The sequence below is a fragment of the Fundulus heteroclitus genome, chromosome 5 (assembly GCF_011125445.2).
Source record: "Fundulus heteroclitus isolate FHET01 chromosome 5, MU-UCD_Fhet_4.1, whole genome shotgun sequence".
Lineage (NCBI taxonomy): Eukaryota > Metazoa > Chordata > Actinopteri > Cyprinodontiformes > Fundulidae > Fundulus > Fundulus heteroclitus.
The window spans coordinates 5,395,280-5,416,536 of NC_046365.1; the positions used below are offsets into that span (position 1 = coordinate 5,395,280).

Here is a 21,257-nt window from a genome sequence, read left to right on the forward strand (position 1 = left end):
ACACAGGCTGTATTCAAGTCTTTTTTCTGTTAGGAGGATTTCCTATATAATTAATGAAAACCCAACATTTAAGATTGAATTATCAGATCTTGAGGGGTGTGGGCAGGGCTGTAGCTGCTAAATTGGGTTTGAGACCATTTTTTTAACTGCTTTAAGTTTGAGTTTAAACTGTATTTTCTTTGTATGAACAAGCATTTGTTTTTGTGTGTTGCACTTTGTGATATGCCCCTGGTATGATTCTGGCCTGGTGTCCACAGAGCCATTGTGACGCCGGTTCCTGGAGATCCTCAGCGGGAGAACACCGAGGACGGTCTGCGGGACGAACACTTCAGCGATCAGGAGAACGCTCCTCCTCCGCCGCCGCCGCCGAGCCGGCCTCCTGCAGAGGTGGCCACGCAGCAGAATGCTGCCGAGCTGGTGGAGACCTGGGAGGACACAGACTTTAACCGCAACAGACTCAGGATCAGCCTTAACAAGGTCTGAACGCACCTTTACGGAGCAGGCTGGGGGAATAAGTCATGTGGGAGTTGGTCTCCAGCTGTTCTTTATTTCTTGTTTTTGTTTCGTTGCTTCTTTTTTTCCACTTGGCTTTTGGATTCACGCTTCTTCTCAGGGGGCTGAGGAAGATGAGGCGGGTCGGGGAGCCTGTCCAGTGTCGCCAGTTCGAGGGGGAGGCCCGGAGTCACCGACGGGTCAGGGTCGATCTTTACGGTACCGTCGGGTCAACAGCCCAGAATCTGACCGCCTGTCTGCTGCTGAAGGCCGAGTGGATGGCTACGGACAGAGGTAACTGATCAACTCTGGGGTTTGTTTAAACTGAGAGACAGCTTGACTTCAAGTTACTGTCCCTGACTTAGAACATATTACCAAAGCACCTTCCTTTATTCCATTCTTGATATTTGCTCAGTATGGTTTTGGCCTGCCTTTTGCAGCTGTAACATCTTCTACAATTCTAGAAAAGCTACATACAGGCTTTAGGGGTATGTTCATGGGAATGTTAGACAACTAATCCTGGAGAATATTTGTTGAGGTCAGCTACTGATGTAGGATTCAATTCAATTCAATTCAATTCAATTTTATTTATATAGCGCCAAATCATGAAACATGTCATCTCAAGGCACTTTACAAAATCAAGTTCAATCATATTATACAGATTGGGTCAGATTATACAGATTGGTCAAAAATGTCCTATATAAGGAAACCAGTTGATTGCATCAAAGTCCCGACAAGCAGCATTCACTCCTGGAGAAGCATAGAGCTACAGGGAGAGTCGTCTGCATTGTACATGGCTTTGCTGCAATCCCTCATACTGACCAAGCATGAAGCGACAGTGGGAAGAAAAACCACCCATTAACAGGAAGGAAAACCTCCAGCAGAACCGGGCTCAGTATGAACGGTCATCTGCCTCGACCGACTGGGGTTACAGAAGACAGAGCAGAGACACAACAAGAGAGACAAAAAAGCACAGAAGCACACATTGATCTAGTAATCTGTTCTACATTAGATGGTAGTAGCGGGTGAGCCGTCTTCCCTGGATGACGTCACAGTTAACAGAACGCCAGACCAGGTGTACCTACTATGAAGAAAAAGAGAGAGAGCAAAAAGTTAAAAGCTGAAATGACGACAGTCATTTCAATGTAATACAATGCAAAACTGGAGAACAGTAGACTGAAGAACAGTAGAAATCAGTAGGGTGAGAAAATTAGACCCTGATGTCCTCCAGCAGCCTAGGCCTATCACAGCACAACTATAGAGATAGCTCATGGTATGAGCCACTCTAACTATAAGCTTTGTCAAAAAGGAAAGTTTTAAGATCAGTCTTAAAAGTAGACAGGGTGTCTGCCTCACGGACCAAAACTGGGAGTTGGTTCCACAGGAGAGGAGCCTGATAGCTAAAGGATCTGCCTCCCATTCTACTTTTAGAGACTCTAGGAACCACCAGCAGACCTGCAGTCTGAGAGCAAAGTGCTCTGTTAGGAACATACGGGGTAATCAGAGCTCTGATATATGATGGAGCTTGATTATTAAGGGCTTTATACGTTAGAAGAAGAATTTTAAATTCTATTCTTGATTTAACAGGAAGCCAATGAAGGGAAGCTAAAATTGGAGAAATATAATCCCTCTTGTTGATTTTCATCAGAACTCTTGCCGCAGCATTTTGAATCAGCTGAAGACTTCGAACTGCATTTTGTGGACTTCCTGATAGTAAAGAATTGGATGGAAGGATGGAAGGCCTGGCTCACGGTCTTTGCTCTAATTCATCCCAAAGGTGGTTCTTTAGGTTGAGGCCAGGGTTCTGTGCAGGCCAGTCAACCTTCCAACCTTACGCCCGGCACAGGGCAGTCAAGCAAGTACCATTCTCCTGGCAAATGCCCAGCCAGGACTGGACCATTGGATTTCCAGATAGTGATGCATGATTGATCACTGCAGAGAACATGTCTCCGCTGCTGTGGGGTCCAGCGGTGCTTTCCATCACTGCATCCAACGTTGTTTATGTGGCCTTCAGATTAAGCTAACATGAAAATAGTGAGGAGGTCTGGAGCTCACTCTGCAGGAAGAAACTCTCACTAGCAGGCTTCTTGTACGACTGGCATCCTGTCAGGGAAGGCCTGATTCACTGAACTCCTGAGCCCAAAATATTCCTAATATGATATTTGGTGAAGCAGCATGCATGCCTCAGTGCTTCAGTTTGATACACCTGTGGTCATGGAAGCTGCTGGAACAGCTGAGCATTGGCAGCACCAGAGAATTATGAGTGGGGGGGGCAAAGAGGGTCCGGAGATTTTATAGGAGGGTCCAATGCAATTTGACGCAGCAAATAATAGTAACGTAGATATAAAGGATTTACTGATCCCAGGATATAATGGGTAAAAATTACATGCTACTGACTGCTAATTAACTGCTTTTAATGATTCCACAAATATCCAACAAGAAGCTCAAATTAAGTCGAAACAGACCCAGCGGAAAACATGGCATCATCCTGGACTTTCCTCAGACCCTCATCTTTTTGTCTTGTTATCAGTATAAATATTTCACTTACTAATACTGTATACATAAAATAGTATGTGTTTTAGTTTGAATAAAACTATCTTTGTTTGATCAGTTTATATAATATTACGTATTACACATATTGTTCAGAAAAATAAATGAATGAATTCATTTGTGATAGTGCTTTGCCGTTGGGATCAATTGCTATGGTTCATTTTTTTTTATTACTGCATCTTTAAACAACCCAGTTGAATCGGCACAGAAAATGTGGCAGAGAAGAGCGAGGCTCACTTTTGAACTTACTGTGTAGCTGTGTTAACTTTTCTCGGTTTATTGCACAAACCCTTCTTCTGTCACTAGAGAATTGGACCGGCTGCAGGAATAAAAAGTAATGTGCTGATCCAAATGACCTTTTAATATTTCTAGCTACTTGAGGAATAAATGCTTTGATTTTCACCAAACAAAGCCCCATTTAATTTTTACATTTTGAGGCAAATCCACTAATATGCTCCCAGAGAGGGTTCCTTTTGTCTTCGATCATAGCCAGAGCTTTTAAGGTCACCTGTATCAGCTGAAAGTCCCTCTAGTCTCTGTTCCTCAGAGGACCCTGCTGAGGCTTATTAGAGTAAACCCTCACCTCATTTATTGCTGGGTGAATATCGGAATATCATTATGTAACCATAATGACATTTTTAACATTTTTATAAGTGATTAGACGTAACCGTAACTTACTTATCAGTCCCTTCTGGCTCAGCATTCAGGTTATACTGCAAATTCAGCGAGACTTATGCCACCTCTTCCTGTACGCACACACGCTCCAGGCTCCCTTGTTGGCTCTGCAGCTGCTCCAAAATGAGCTGTGTCCCTTTATTGTTGCCCAGTTTGAGTAATGAACGAGGCAGGCTAACAGCCCTGCACCGCCAGTCCATCCCAGCCTGTGCTCGCCCGCGCGTAGTTGCGCAGCTCCGGTGCAGCGTGTGTGCAAACAACAATTTTTTATTCCAGCCTTCTTTTTCTTTCAACTCATTGTCGGGTTATGGTGGAGCAGGTAGGTAAAATAAAGCGCTCCGTTTTGTTCACTCTTCCCAGCGGCTCTTAGCCAGAGCCTGGCCAGGAGCCGGAGTAACGCACAGTTTGTAATCCGACAAATCAAACTGCACGACGAAGGAGGCGCAGATCCGTGGGAATGCGTCTTTTCTACCAAACGTGTGCCGCAGATCCAGGGCCAGTGTGATAGACATGAGAGCACACAGAGCAGGCATGAAAGCCGCCATTTGATCTGACTTTGGATCAGATAAACAAGCAACCACAAGATATGAATCTATAATCATCAGCGATGCTGGGGCCAGGAGGGGGAGGGGCATAAGGGGGGGCACAGCCGTTTTCAGGAGGGTCTTAAGACCCCTCATTGCACCTGAGGTTAAGGAATTGGTGGCTGTCTCACTTATTTTTAATTTCAACTTTAAAATTTTACTTTACATTTTTGAATATATATCAACCTGATTTGAACCTAGAGCTAAGGAATGTATGGCGGGAAATTCGTTTTGCTTTTTTTTATTATTAAAGCAAAGAAAAACTCACTGCAATCAAGAAAAAAATATTTGTGATTGAAACTTTTAATTTTTCAGTCAAACAGAAAGTAAATTTAATCAAAAATATGTATATTTGATTGCCCCAAATATGCTTTACATTTACATCAGATGAGAGTTGCATAACTTTTGCTGGTCCTGACTGGACCTGGCAACACTTGCCAGGTCCAGTCAGTATTTTCTTAATCAAATGAATGATTAAGAAAATACAAATAAACTCATCAGAGTCGAGTTGTGAATGAGTCGTGTTTCTCTGTCTCTAAAGATGTGTGTCTTTCCTCCAGGTCTAGGATGGACATGCTGGGCTCTCCTTCCCACCACGTTTACTCCTCTCAGCCAGCGCAGATGCTCTCTGTTGACCCCGGTTGCCGCGGAGATCGCCAGGCCAGTGGGCGCCAAGAGGTGTCGGCGGCTTCTGTTGACCAGGAGGCGCACAGCAACGCTTTTATACGGTCCGTCCCGCTGGCCGAGGAGGAGGACTTTGACAGCAAAGAGTGGGTGATCATCGACAAAGAGGCGGAGCTGCGGGACTTCCATCCCACCACGTCAGGGACTACCGATGAGGAGCCCGAGGAGCTCCGCCCCCTGGAGGAGCAGGAGGAGAGGAGAAGGCTCAGGGCTGCAGGTAATATTGCCAAATCGCTTTCCTTTTACAAAGTCTGTGTAGATTCTCAGTCCTCCACGACACGATAAACTTAAATGCTTTAACAGACAGTATCAGCCAAGGGTTCCTCACTTCTGATCCTGGACTCTTTGAAGCAGTCCTTTGTGTGCCTCGAATGTAGAGAAGAAGCTCTTTCCTTACAGAACGAACAGTTATAGTCATTACCTAGCTTTTATTTACCCTTTGTTTAGAGTTATCGTTGAATTTATATCTTTAAATCCTGGACAACATGTATGTTTGTAGGAGTACAAGCTGTCGAGTGCAGTGGTGGTAGCATGGTGCTAGGGAGCCGTTGTTCTGCCAGTGGTACTGATGCTTTTCACAAAGTGGACAGACAAATTTTATATAAGAACGCGTGTTTAGATCACCCTACGGTTTGACTGAGAACGGAAAACTAAAAGCTTTAACATTGGGTATCCCTACAGGAGGGGAGCTGGTGGTTCGTCCCAAAACTCACACCCGCGACAGCAGCCGCGGGATGCTAACGCTAACGGAAGAGGAGGCGTCAAGAAGAAGCGGCGGGAGTCCCGCACAGTCACCGTGCCACTCGCTGCCGTCGGGACGCCCTCGCAGGAGAGAGTCGGAGCCTACTGGACCTCAGAGACCGGTAAGAGACCCAGTCAGCCAATCAGCGGAGAGCTCAGCTCTCTGGAGGCATGCACGGCGGGTGGACGGATGAGCCGTGATTGGCTGCAGCGCCCGTTACCGCTGCAGCTGCCGTGGTGAGGCGCTGCAGCCGCCCGGGACTCACTTTTCCACCTGCAGACATGCAGTTTAAAGGACAAATCCAGCATGAGAGGAAGTTCTGCTGATTCCCACATTTTATGATTAATACAATTATTAATTAAACTCATTTAGTTTGTCATCTGGTTTATATTCCAATTAAAGAATCCATGAAGGCGAAATGGTTTTACAAAACAAACCTTAAATAACAGGAATGAAATGCAGCATAATAAGTTGTTGAAAGATGAAGGATTTCAGTAGGTTACATCAGAGTGTGTAAGTAATGCATTTACCCTGTAAGCGTTAAAGCTTTCTCCTTGTTTGTGGATCGTTGTTAGTTTGATATGATCAATATTTGCTATGACTCTAAATACATTAAGTTACATCCAGGCAACATATATTAGTCTTTTATCAGTCTAATATTCTATTTTACTTCACCTGCTATTTATTGATTATTATTTTAATGCAGAGCAGAACATTTTTGGATTATCTAAACATTTTGAATGCATCACTGGTGGGTGTTTTCTGATAGAAAATTACACATAAAACAACTTAATATCTGAGGAATTAAGAAACAACAAATCAAATATTAACTAAGACTAAGAGTCTTTCTGTGATCATTGCTCTAATTTCTGTTGTTTGATTATAAGGATGTTTTTGGCAAATATATGCATGGAGGTATTTAAAGCTAAAGTTACTTATGCATTACTTACAATCTATTTTATTTTGGGATATAAAGCAACACATCTGGATTCAAGCTGGAATTGCCCTTTAAAAATACCACAGCCATGAGAAGCTGACATCCTCCTGCTGGAGTCTGTTTGCAGCTTTACGCAGCACTGATGAGCAGCTGAACGCACCTCACATGCATGTGGAGCGACACCAGACTGCCCTTTACAGTGTGCCGACTAGTTAGCACTATTATACATTCTTTGGATTAAATCAAGTCATGAACAGCCTTATTTAAAAACTGTCTAAAGTACCGAACACTTAGTTTGTTACCAGCAAGCCTACTAAGTCTGGGAAATCAGTTTGTTACAGAGTGGAATGATATTTTACTCAAAAATATCATCTTTTTACGATCGGTGAATTCAGCATAGGCCACAACGTGAATTACACTGAACACTCTTCTGTGTTGATGCTGTCACTGTGTGAAATGTTCTCAAAGTTGGCAGGTGTCAAGCAAGTGTAAGATGTTTAAAATGATTTCAGAGGAATCACAAAGATTTTGGAAGCCATTTAAAAGGAAATGCTCTTTCTACAACATGCTAAGACAGCTGTCTGTGATGTATTTACGCGGTTATAAAGAGAAACCGAGTCTTTCAGTGGATAACAGGAAGGTGGAACATGTCACGGCGAAGCTCCTCTGGTTGTGTTTTTGAGCTTTCAACTTCTGTCTGTCTTGAACATACTGGATTTGAAAAATATTAGCATCCTTTTGCAAACCTCTGTTAAAGGAAAGATCGACTCTCTAAGATACACACTCCAAGACCATTGTGTTTCTAATGCTAATTCTGCTAATGGCGCTAATCTCTAATATTTAGTAAAAATAGCCAAAGTCAGTTTAAATGTGAACTCTGCGATCATTTTGTTTTTCTAGTAAAAGCCTGATTTCCCTGCTTTTTGCCTCTGATTCTGATAGAAATAATTAAAAGCTGTTCTTTTATCTTTTTATTCTTAAGTTCTTAAAGAGAAATCAGAAGTGGTAAAATTGGTATCTTTAGGTCAAAAGTTTTGGCCAGGTTTAAAAAATAAAAAATCAGACTAGCAATCATTCCCAAAACTGATCGGTTTCTGAGTAATGACAACCAACCACTGGAGGTTTCAGAGAGTTACTGATAGAAATATGTTCTAAAGATCCTTGTGCTTGTTATTTTTGTTTTTATTGTGTACATTATTAACATATAATGACAATGCACAAAAGTTTTTTTTTTTTGGAAACACTAAATACATTAGTTACAGTGTGTGACATTCATTACTGTAACTCCCTCCAGTGGATTTCTCCTTGTTGAGCCACAACACGCCTTAAACCAGGGAAGAAGACAAAACCAGTTGTTACCATTTAGTCTTGGTCTTTTCAAACACATTAGTTGCAGTTTGTTCACAATATTTGACAAAAACAGTTTCTCAAACACTATATATTTCTATGAACCGATGACCAGCTATTGGCATGTCTATTTTGACATGTTTGCTTGGTGATGAGCTCGCCATCACTTTAATCTCTCCATCAGGTTCATTTCAGGCTGGGCTGCTCCAGTCAGAAGAAACATTTTTTTAAAAAGAGTAATGAAATATGGCAGCAATATGAATCATTTTAGGCTTGACTTTTAAGAAAATCAGCAAAGCTTTGCTTTATTTCTTCTGTGGAGTATTTTAACATTCCTCAGCAGCCATTTCTTGAGTGTTTCTTCAGCATTTTTACTCTCTCCATGGGCATTAGTGCACCAAGCTTGCATCAACAGATTCTTCTTGAAAGGTATGGCATGTCGATGCAAGGAAAACCAGAGCGTACCTCAGACATAACAGACATCAAGTAGCTGCTTTCTTTGAAGAGGCTCTGTGAGCTGTTAGCTAAGAAGTTAAGTGCCAATGCACCGGGTTAAAGGATCTGTATAGTCACTGTTTTCATAAAGAGCATCAAGGTTTGAATCTTTTCCGGCTTCCTGGGACTCATCAAGAACTGTCCAGCTGTGAGAGCCGTGCTGCCGCCATCTTGTCGGTGCTGGGTTAGAGTGTGGATTGCTACCTTTATGAAGGCAGAGGACAACATGTGTGATAAAGCTTACAGCCACGTGGATGCTAATGACGCTCTGCTGTGCTCTCACGTGTACTCCGAAACATTTCACTACATACATGATGTTGGTAAATGTGTCTGTGGGAGTGAAGAAATGGAAATATATTGTGGCATGGAAGCTGCTCTGCATAGTACTTATTATGACATCCCATTGGATTAAAAAACCTTGGACTGGGTGCCAGTGATCAGTGTGGGAGGAAGTGAGCGTGTGGGTGATAGGATGGTGTGTGTGTGTGTGTGTGGGGGGCGGCCATTGTGTCTAATGTAACCAGAGTTTTTTCAACAGCCTGGCATACAGGAGTGATTTATTGCTTTAGTGTCACTGCATTGTAAGGATGAATGTGAGCTCATAATCATAGTTAAGGTTTCGAGAATAATCTAATGATGATGTTCTTTTGTAGTAACAGATCTCTGTTTCCTCTCATGGTGATGCAACATATTCGAATGAAAGCTTAAAAGTGACTGAAGTTTTTGGAGCTGGAATAGTTTTTGATTAATTTTATTAATATTTAACTATACATTTTTTACCACAGGTACCTAACGCAGCAAGTTCAGGGATTATTTTTTTCTTCAACTTAATGGAGTGCACCAAGCTTGCATGGAGGTAATCGATTAAACAGAAACAGATCAGAATCCCTTTGTCAGGCTGCTGGGACTGCTTTGATCGTTATAACATAAAGACATAGACGCTGGTTTGGTTGGATGGTTTTGTGGAAGGCGAGAAGAAGACCCAAAGTGCAGCTCAGGACCAGGCAGGTGGCAGCAGTTCATAATGAAGCCAACAACAGCTTTTACATTATTACCACAAATTTCACTGTATTTTTATGGGATTGTTATGTGATACACCAACATAAAGCAGAGCAAAATTGAAAGGGTGAAAGATTTTCTTTTGTAACAGATCATTTGAAATATCCAAAGTGTGATATATACTTATATCCAATGGCCCTGAGTGAATCATTGGAGCCACGTCTTGCTGTGGTTAGTGCTGCAAGTCTCTCAGGGTACATCTCTACCAGCTTCGCACATCCTGAGACTGATTCTCCATTCCTCTGTGCAGAAGTAGTTTGATTCTCAGCGAGATTTAGGTCTGAACTTTGACAGTCATTCTTTTTTTTTTCTTTTATGAAAACATTTTTAGTGGCATGAGCGTTCCCTTTTTGACAGTAACCACATAGGAACCAGGCAGAGAGAGAAAGAGGGGAAGACAAAGGTCTCAAGGTTGATAATGGAACCCAGCCTCCGTTCATGGAGAGCTCACAGCACTGCTGCACCACGTGCCGCCCAGAACGGGCTCTTCTAACATCAAAATGCTTTAATCCAGACCATTATGTTGTATGTTAAGGCTCATTGTCGTGCTGGAACGTAAACCTCCATACACCCATCAGCGCTGACCTGCTTCCTTGGTCACGCTGATCCCAACACCCTACATGGCTCGTCGAAAAACAAGCAATCAGCATTTCCAGTGACTTTGTTTCAGCACTAGCTAGCTTCCAAAATATGTTGTCCTCACAAGAGATAGTCCCACCTGAGGTGTGGATCTCTACAGCTCATCCAGAGCCACCCTGGGCCTCTTGGCGGCTTCTCTAATTAATGCTCTCCTTGCCCGGCCTGTGAGTTTGGGCCAAATGGCCATCGTTTAGTAGGTTTACAGTTGTGACATCCTCCTTCTATTTTTATGTGGCTGATTAAACAGAGCACTGTGTGGAGCTCCAGGCATTGCTGTATAACTTTAAACTGCCCTGCCCTCTCTGTCTGTTCTCTAACAGCAGTTCTCTGAGGCCTTCACAGAACTGCTGAATGTAAACTGGCCCCAAACACAGAGGACGTCTGAAGGCAGCTAAAAACAACTGATTTTATTACAGGGTATTAGAGTAAAGGGGGTTGAATACAAATACTTCCTAAATCTTTCAAGTTCTAGTCGTAAAAAATGTTGAAGGCGGTCTAACATTTTCGTTCCACTTCAGAAGTGCACTTCTTTTTGCTGGTCTATCACATGGAATCTCAATAAAATACATTAAAAGTTGTGGGGTTTTTTGTGATAAAGTATAACAATTGTGTAAATACTTTAATATAACCTGCATATTGTTATATTTTCTTCTCAACACTGTTCTATATAATATTCTGACTAAGGAGAAATATGGTTTATATATAAAAGGGGAAAAATGGTGCTTTAAACTGTGTGGTTTTTCTAAATTAGGTCCAACCTTTAATAATTAGGAGAATGGAGACTCAGTGAATAAAAACTTAAAATGAACAAAATTCTATTATTCTAGCACACAAAAGATATAATTGACCTTCAGGGTGGTGGAATTAGATATTTCTTTTTGAATTTGTCTGAATGGAATTTCATTTTTGTGCGACCGTCCATATGGAGAGTTGGTCCTCAGGTTGGCGTTGGAGGCGGGAGGAGGGCGTGTCAGAGTTTTTTTTCTTTCTTCCCTCGGGGGGGAAAATAACAGCGGGACCTTTGACTCTTACCTGGATTTCACATTGTGTTTCCATTTTATTTTCCTTCTACAGGGTTTTCCTCATGGGTGTGGTGATTTCACGTTTCTTTATCCATTTTATCATTCAGTTGTGAATTCATGCGACCATTCGACTCCATCATGTGCTCTTTCAGTTATTAACACCGGGTCCTCCATACTCGTTGGCTGCTGTTGGAAGGCTGGATGTTACACCAGTGTGAAATTGTGTGCACCGATCCGTTAGCAAGCTCTGCTCCATTTTTATTTATTTTTTTATTCCTTTTCGTTTTCTTTTTCGTTTGGCCAACTGTCACACTAGATCATAACCAAGCTCGACTGCCACCTACCATCGAGGACCGCCATTTTTTTTTTTTTTTCCTCCTCTCCAATTCTTTATCCCCTTCCACATAACTACTGATGCCTTTGCCCCCAACCTATCGCTTTAAAAGTACACAGTATGTCAAGTTTGACTCACCTGAGGAGACAAAGAAAAGAGCGAGGGGGCCATTGGGACAACACAAGAAGAAATAAAGTGATGTTTCGGGGTAAGCACAGTTTAGGAATAGTCCTGTACCTCTGTTTTCTCACTCCGTTTCTGTTCTTCCCTTTTCTTCTGTTCAGACATGTTTTTTTTTCCCCCTCTTCCCCTCGTTGTGTGTCTGTATTGTGTGCTTGATGACTCCATCTCTCTCTTTTAAGTTCCCTGATTTGTTTGCATCTTCAGTGGTAACTTTCCTTCAGAACGAAAAAAAAAAAAAAGCTGAAACCTGTCGAGGTTCAGGCTGTTGTAGAATAGTGAGACAGTGTGTGCAATGCTTGTGCTGGTGACTTTGTGTTCCTTTAGCGTGCTTCTTTGTGGGAGAAATGTTTTCCTAATAATTTTTTTTTTTCAGATTTAGGGATGCTAGTCTGACTAATCTGTTAATCCACACAGCTAATAAATATAAGGCTCTACTGTCCTGCTAGGAGTTTCCCTTTGTTTCTAACTAGCAATTATTAAAAGCAGCTGTAGATAGTCAGAGTTACACCAACACTCCCTCAGCTTCTCTCCCCAGGCTCCTCCCCACATGACATTTGACCAATCAGTTGCAGGCTTTAGATATGTGAAAGCATTAATCTGCTCTCTCATGTCTAATGTCTGTCAGGGAGGGGGAGGAGACAAAAACAAGACGTTTGATTAAGTGTTTTTGACATGCTAAATAAGCAGCTTTACTTTTAAAAAAAGAGTCCGTTTCCACTCTTTAACCTCCTCTTCCTCCCTCTGTCTGATTGGTCTGATTGCAGTTGGAGGAGGACAGACACCAACCACGGCCCAATCAACTGAGGAGGCTGGCCTCCTACGTCTTCTCCTCCTCCACCCTGGAGACAGAGCAGTACCCCCATGCAGGAGGCAGCTTCATCCAGAGGAGCCGCTCGGCTGAGAGCAGCCCCGCGCATGCCACCTCTGCCACCGCCTCGGCCCGGCGCCGGCACGCCGGCACTCTGCCGATGCCCGGCAGTCCCCGGAGCAGGCACTCTGTCCTGAACGTGTCGAGGTCACAGCTGCAACACATGTTAGCCAAGCTCATGAACAAGAACAGCAGCTGAGAGGACAGAGAGATGGACTCATCACACACACACATATACACACACACACACACACACACACACACACACACACACACACACACATATACATACATAACACACGCCGGCACAGATGTGTACAGCCATAGATGCAGAGATTGACGTAGCACATAAACACAGGAATGCAGGAGTGGTCAGAGAAGGTTTTTTGCCTAGGGCAGAATTTAGCCACCTCCCGCCCCCCTTGCCCCAACTTAGGTGCTTCATCACTTAAAAGGGCCTCTCATGAAATTACAGTTTCAAGAAAAGCACAGAAAGAAAAAGGAAATTAGACTACAAAACAATAGATACAAAGATTTTATATATATATATATTTTATATATATATATATATATATTATTAAATTATATATATATATATATTTTATATATATATATATATATATATATATATATATATATATATATATATATATATATATATATATATATTTATTTATAATAATTTAATAATTCGTATTTAGACGAAAATGGTATTTTCAGAGAACCACTAACTGATGTTTTGGCATGACATCCTGATGATTAGAAAAGTATACATATATATAAACCTAAACTATATATAGACCTAAACTCAAAACAGAAAAAAACTATTCCTACCACTGCTACAATTATAAAACATATTGATTATTTACAGTGGTAAACGTATAAAAATATTTCGTATAACATTTATTTGTTATTTAGAGTTTGATTCATAGACTCAGGCAAAATATAGGATAAATCCAAGCTAACTTTATTGGTTTTTAGTGCTCATTGAGCAGGATGTGTGCTATCCTGTTCACTTTAGCTAACGTCTGCTAGTAATACTCGCTGACATTAGCTGGTTAGTCAGAGAAATGCGTAGAGAGCCCCTATGATTTTTATAAGCCTGAGCATTTCCCAAACAGAAATATTCCTAAACAACTCGATTTGTTTTTCTTGTAAGGGAGGAAAAAAAGATAACCTGCAGTGCACAGGAACAGGTGGGGGAGGGGTAGTACTCTGTACTCCACACAGCCTGAGAAAACTCTGCTTACTTTTGCATCTTCTCTGGCATCTCATTAAACGGAAGTTAAAGTGTGAGAACAGTATGACAGGAAACATTAGCAGGTTTGAACTTTCTAAAAACCTTGATGTACCTTCATACTGGTGAGCAGTCCACGCCAAGTGTAGCGAATTGATGAGAAATATAGAATATTTAACTATCAAAAATTATATATAGATGTTTTTTGGCATTGGCGTCACCTGGTGAGCTCTGTTACTACATACACAGATATGAATGTGCACACTGACATAACAAACCAATAAAAACACAGCACACTGAAAGCTAGGTCATACAAGCCATATCACCAACACGCAGCAGTACTGCTGTATCAATAAACACACACATTCATACATGCACACAGACGTAGCTCTTGAACCTGGGTTTTGTTTTTTTGTTTTTGTTTTTTTGGAGGAAGAGGATCAGAGGAAGATGGGATAAGTCTTGAAGACTGCAAATATTTTTCATGCAATAAACTCCAGAGGCCACTCAGCAAAGCCGACGTTGCACACGCTGATGGAAACAATGTTTTGTGAAGAGGAGCTTGAAACCGAGTGGAGCCCCTTTGAGACTGTTAAGCGTTACAGTTTCTCGCGCATTTTTGAGCCTTTTTAATTCCCTCATCTTTTTTGGCTAGAACGGAGGAGCGATCGTAGAGGTATGCAGGTCGTCCCAGCGATCAAGCTTTTGCACGAAGACTTTGGAGTCCAACCATCCTGCTCACGGAGCAATACGCTGCTGCTTCACATCATGTCTTTATGTGCACAAAACCAAGTAATCCAAGTGTCTGGTCCTGACTCCTGCCTCATTAAATGTTGTTTGTGAAAACGGTGAACTGTTTGGAAAGAGTCTCTCTGAAGGTGTAGGAAGTGATTTGCAGTGATCTTAGACAGAAACTGGCAGTACAGCAGAACCTTTACCTTTATTAGTCCAAAAATGCCAAATAAAACAACAACAGAAAATCCTGGCAAACTTTTGAACAACTAGTTAGCAAGTAAGATTACACACTGGCATTGAATTTAGTTTAAAAAGGGAACTAGAGAAACCATTTATCTTGGAAATAAAAATTAAAATCTCATAACTTCACAAAAAAGAATAATTTGTAAAATACATATTTAAAAGTCCAAAATAAAAAAGACAAATGAGAACATTCTCATAAGACTAATTTATAACACAACAAAATCTCAAATGTTTTGCAAAAACTATTTAAAAATGAATACCAAGATCAAACAGAAAAGTTATAAAATTTTAAGTGCAGCAATTGCCTAAAATTTATTTGGGATTCTCTAAAGCATAAAGCATATTTGAATTCTATCAGTTTTAAATGTTCGACTGCTGTGACAGCAGGCTGTCTGGGGCCGATGTCGGCCCTCACCGCCAACTGAGAGCAGGTTGTGTCTGTTTAAGTGCAGCTGATCGAATGCGAGTTTTATTTGTTTTACATGTGACCTTTATGGTTGTAAGGGCGGCAGTGTGTCAGAGGCTGGTGCTGTTTTTTTATTTTTTACTGCAGATAGACTGATGACCTGCGCTGTAAGAGTTTCCTTCTCCTGCCTTGATTGGCACTTTGATTATTACGTTTGTTGTTTGAGTCGTTTTGAGTTTGACAATTATTTGAGGGATGTCATCACTTTTCCTGTCCCTCACTAAAATGCTCACTGTTAAAATGTGAACATGCTTAACACACGTATACAAATGCAGACATTTTAATGTGTCAACATCTGTTTAATGAGCCTTTCTTACTTTTTCTAGATCCTTTGAGTCAAAGCAAAAGATACAAAAAAACAATATCAGGTGTCCTATATATATATATATATATATATATATATATATATATATATATATATATATATATATATATATACACATACATACATACACACATATATATATATATATATATATATATATATATATGAAGTCCTTTCTACTGTGAAAGATCTTTCGAGAACTGTTACTAATGTCCATCTTTATCTCTTTTTTAATCATGTTTATTGTAGTGGTGGGCACTGGGTTTGCACCCACAAACTCAACCAATCACTGTACATAAATAATTTGGTTTCTCCTCATGATATTAAATGCTTCTCAAGCAGCAGTTGAAAAATAATACCCTAATTGGCCACAGCCATTGCGGCGCAAAAGGTTGCTGCAGTCTGATTCACACGAACTTAGATATTTAGTCAAATTTTCGAGAGACAAATACATTATTAAAAACCCTATTTAAAGAGGAGTGCTGTTTTAATGTGTCGTCTTCTTTGCAAATGGGGAGCTTTAGAAAAATGAGGTAGCGGCCTACTTTCTTTTTTGATACTTTTTCTTTGAATGTGTGTGTTACTAATGACCTTTATCCCCACCTACTGGCACGGCAGGGGTACTTCCACATTTCTTCTTGTTTGTTTTTACTAAAAAAAAAAATCACTTTAAAAAGACCTGGAGGAAGACAGTATGTAGCAGCTGCTCTAAAATTTGAAGCCATAAGGTGAAGTAAGAACTAAGAAAGCAGTGTTTTGCGTCATCGGACAGGATGCCTTTGTTCTCGTTTTGGGTAAAGTTCTGGCTTGATTGTGAACTTTCTGCGTCGGTCAAGAGAAACGCATGTCAGGAACACCTCGCTGCATTTCGTCAGGCGGATGCATTGTGTTGAAGGTCTGCTCAGACAGAACCAAAAGATTGGACGGTTTGTCAGAATTGTAGGCGCTTCTGAATAGAGCAATCATCGCTGGAGTATTGGCCATCGAGCAGATGTTACTGGTGTGGGTTGTTTAATAAAAAAAGTATTTATTGACTTTCAGAGGGCCCAAGCACTTTAGTCAACTCTAAAATAAATCACATTGCTAAATGTATTTTCTTGTCTGACTTCACACATTTGAATCTACAAAGTTTAATAAGATGTCAGCTCACCCGCTGCAACTTTAACAGCTTCATCTCTTTTGGGAAGGCTGTCCGTCCGCAGGATTCAGGAATGTGATTTTGGAAATATTCCTCCAGAAGTGCATTTGTGTAGTCAGGCACTGATTTTTGAATACAAAGCCTTATTTATTAACTCATTTAATTAATTCTATATCATCTAAAGCGTGTTATGTTGTGTCAAGGTCAGGCTTTAGTGCAGGGCAGTCAGGTTGTACCACACCAATCTCACTAGCCCGTGTCTTTATCGAGCTTGTTTGCTAACCTGTTCCCACAGGCTGAAGCGTTAAGAGTTCCTTTCAATGGAAATAAGGGGCCGAGCTTCTGATAACAGCCTCACACAGTATTCCCCTTTGCCACAAACTTTGACACAAAGTGGCCAGCCTAGTGCTTTTCTCCTGGTTTTTGCAGAACACAAAATTATTCATCAGACAGAGGAGCACGATTCGTCACTTCAGAGAACACATCACCACTGCTCTAGAGTGTAATGGCAGAATGCTTTACACCAGTGGATCTGATGTTTTGCATTTGTCTTGACAAAATACGGGTTAGATGGAGCTGCGTAGGCATGGAAACCCCTTCCATTAAGCCAAACACTGTTCCTGAGCTAATCTGAAGGCTACGCGAAGCTTCAAGGTATGTTTCTCCAGGAAGTTTGTGTCTTCTGGGATTTCCCCGTGGCTCATTGCTCTGTCGCTGACTTGCTATCATTCCCAATTGCTTCCACTTTGTTATGACACCACCTTCATGTTCACTGTGGAAGGTTTAATTTCAGAAACTGACTTCTTTCACAACTGGCATCCTATCAAAAATACCAGACTGGAATTCAATGAGCCCCTGAAAGTGACCCATTAATTCACAAATGTTTGAAGAAGCAGTCTGTATGTCTAGGTGCTAGATTTTACACACCTGTGGTCATGGAAAGGATTGGAAAACCTGAATTAAATCCTTTGGATGTTTGAGCAAATACCTCAGGCAAAATAGTGTATGTCATCATCACGTGAGTTAGCATTAAGTAAGTTATATAAATGCACCATCTTTGAATCTTGGGAGTGTTCCTTTATGTGTTTCAGCATTTGTCCTTTTGAGTGTATCTGTGCAGTGATATTTCTCATTGATACTGTATATTATCCAGTAAATATGCATTTGTACATCAGTGACCTTGGTGATCCCTGAGACTTAATCAGGTTTAAGGTTGTACTTGGGTTCCAGGTTGGTTTGTGAACTCAAGAAGTCAAGAATTTCTTTACCGCTAATTAGTACATACTAGCATGCCAACATAAGAGTAATTGTTGAAGCTCAACATCACTATTGACTATAAGCATTATTATTTTATGGTTATTAGAGGCTGAGTTTAACATGTCACAGCTGTTGGTCTGTTTATTGCTTCTGGCATATATCTTCTAGCATTTCACAATGAGACTGGGCCTCAATTACCATATGTAGTTCAATATTAAAGCAGCACCGTGTAAGTTTTGACCCAAATAGTAGCTTAATTTGAAATATATTAAAGGATTTTTCAGGTCAATATACAGCACATGGTGTGCATTGATGCTCCTTGTGGACTGCCCTTCTCATAAACTCGCCTATGTAACTTGAGTGGGTCGGATCTGTTGATAAATGGGTCATACGACACACAGCGCCCCCTTACAGCAGTCTAAGATCCCCTTAAACACAAGAGCTAACCTTATGTGCTTCTATTTTTTCCATCTTCGAGTCAAAGTTCGTCATGGTCATGGTTATTATTATAAAACACAGTAAGCATAATTCACACACCTACATGTCAGCTCTGCTCCTCTGTTGAAGTTTCTGCAGCCTTTCATAATCAGATGATTGAGCCTTTGATCTGCTCCGTCTTCCTCTCCCATGGCTCCTATCCCCTGGTCTGCTATCAGATTCCAAAACACGGAGGGACACTGTTTAATTTAGCCACGGTGCAGTGTTGCTAGTGGCCTTCAGGGGAGCTAAACCTGGAAGTTACATGTCTAGCGCCCCAGGTGGCTAAAATGTACACTGTGCTGCTTTAAATGGGAGTGTATTATTAAAACATTTCCCTCACCTTCTGCCAAAATATCACAAGGACAAATTGGCAGGTGCCTCGCTGTTAATTTCATAAATAATATTTTCGACACAGACAGCTATAAAAGGGAAACCACTGAGAGTAAAGGCAACAGAAGACTAATTTATATTTCATATCGTTTTTTTTTTTTAATTGCATCAAGTCTCACTTTTCTGTTGCATTTAAGTTAATTCCAAGTCTTCCAGTTAACACAGCCAGTCCTGTTTCAGCCATTGTGCGTGAACTCAAATGCAATTAACGTTGTGAGTATCATGTTGTAGTTGTGTTAAGGTGGGAAAATGTATCTTTTAGAGTGCAGAGTGTGAATTCTTGCAGTAAGATGAATGTTAGTTTAGATCAGCAGAGCACTCTTGCTGCATTGTGTATGACAGGATGCATTCTGGGAGGTAACTTTGAAGTTTGAACATTGAGGATCCTCTTTTGTTTAGTACTTCCAGTAATCGATGTCTTTACTGGTTCTGACTGATCCGAAGACAGTTATCTGTTTTGTAAATAGTATGCAGTGTTTTCTTTTAAAATGTATTTAGAGATGAGAGTTGTGGTAACAGCTTTCTTTAGATTTGCGTCTTACTGCTGTTGTGCTTCCTTTACCCATCACTGTTTTACTGTCGCACTTTATCACAGTAGGCCAGACTCTGGGATCAGATTGGGGCAGATGGGCTCACTATATAAATGATATTAGCTGAGGCAATAAGTTATATGTGGGATATAATTAATGCAAATGTTTCATTTATAAACTTATTTGTTATCGTATTTAAATAATATAATGGTATTTTTCTTCATGCATCATTTAGTTTCAGTTTTGGGGGAATGTACTTGCTCAGACCTGAAGTCTCGTTGACTTCCTCCTCAGAATGAGTTCAAGAAGGATGTTTCTGAAAATCAGGTGCCGATCATTTTTCCCCTTCAGCAGACATGAAAATTTGTCACATCCTTTATAACTTCTGATAAACTATTTCCATTTTTGTTAAAGATGAACCATGTGTAGATTAAACAATCCAGGGATGTCCTGATCAACATTTGTTTCCCACCATACCACTCCAAGAGTTTTGCATATACTGATTTGGCATCCAGTACTTTTCAAAAATCAATGCCATGCACGTATATGCTTGAAAACTAAACACTACATTTCACCAGTATTAAATGGTCCACATTAGTATTGTGATTTTGTTTTAAGTATCTGACTCACCAATGATGTTCTGGCTGGACCCTACAGTGTCTGTTTGCAGACATTTCTGCAGGCCAGCTTATTGTCTCTCGCCTCGCTCCTGCTGATGGCGTTTCCTTAGCAAGCTGTTTGCTTAAAGTGCTAGGCTAACGCTAGCATGTGTCCTTGATTTTGATACGACTCACTAATGGCTCCACTCCTAACATGTTTCACAGTTCTTTCACTGATGTCGTAAACTCAGTTGTCCTTTTTCACGCAAATTTCGTTGATTGAAGAAGTATGGATGCTGGAGTAAACTGTAGATTAGTGAAGATTGTTCTACATGTTTTCTTCTTCCAAAGCAGCGGTCTTTGATTTGCCATTGTTGGCACCATTCTAGGTGATTCCAAAATGTGACACCTGGACACGTTCAGATCATGACTTCCCAAGACAAGCTTGGATATTTATTTTGTGCAATGAAAGCCAAACCATTGCTTTCTCGACATGTTAAAGGGCTACATTACCTAAATATGCACCACTTGCTTGTTCATTGAGCTTGTCTTTGAGGCATTTTGTTTCTCTACTGACGCTCCCAGCAGCACCACTTTGGTACGGAGATAGCCTGACGTTGTTTTCACGCTGCTTCACGCTGAGTTCAGGATGCCCTGCCTGTTTTATACTTTGCATAATTTTATAGTGCAACCTGTTGGAGAATGTACAAAGTGGACTAGCTGCTATTTCAGAACCTCGTTTTGTTTGCTAGTAAAAGGATTAATTTACTGTGCAAGATTGTCACCGATAAACATGAATGCTGATCCTGAATCGTCTTTAAAGCAGCGGCACACTGAGTCAACAAGAGGCGGGAGGAGCCTCCCTGTGTGCCTGACCTGCTCACAACACCAAGATGAAAAAAAGTGATAGGCAGCATTTCTGACAGTTTTTCGTATCAAAAGACTGACCGCTGACTGTCGCCACTCTTTTTGCATGAGATCCACACGTGTTCTGTTTGTGCGTCACTCTCTCCTGACTGTGCAACGACTACAGTCAGCACTGCACTGTAATGACAACGAGAACAAGGTGAATATAAACCTCCGATCGCAGGAGGTCTGTGACTTATTTATTTTGTAAATAGCTACTACTTGAGAAGATACTCACGGATCAGAACTGCTGAGCCCACAGCCTAATGTAAAATGACAAGACGTGTGAGCAGCCCTTTTGGATCCAACACTGACTTGTATACCCTTTTATACTCCACAG

At 41.0% G+C, this 21,257-nt stretch overlaps 1 protein-coding gene across 2 annotated transcripts in view; it reads left to right on the top strand.

Moving 5' to 3' along the window:
- Positions 1 to 13,139, top strand: part of ttbk1a (tau tubulin kinase 1a) — a 52,793-nt gene extending 39,654 nt beyond the window's left edge. For both annotated transcript variants that reach the window (XM_036136766.1, XM_036136765.1), the window contains exons 11-16: positions 258 to 477; positions 614 to 786; positions 4,862 to 5,202; positions 5,667 to 5,848; positions 12,508 to 12,847; positions 12,886 to 13,139. In XM_036136766.1, the coding sequence (XP_035992659.1) occupies positions 258 to 477; positions 614 to 786; positions 4,862 to 5,202; positions 5,667 to 5,848; positions 12,508 to 12,810 (1,219 nt within the window). In that variant the 3' untranslated portion in view covers positions 12,811 to 12,847; positions 12,886 to 13,139. The remainder of the gene's footprint in view (positions 1 to 257; positions 478 to 613; positions 787 to 4,861; positions 5,203 to 5,666; positions 5,849 to 12,507; positions 12,848 to 12,885) is intronic.
- Positions 13,140 to 21,257: the final 8,118 nt, after the last annotated feature.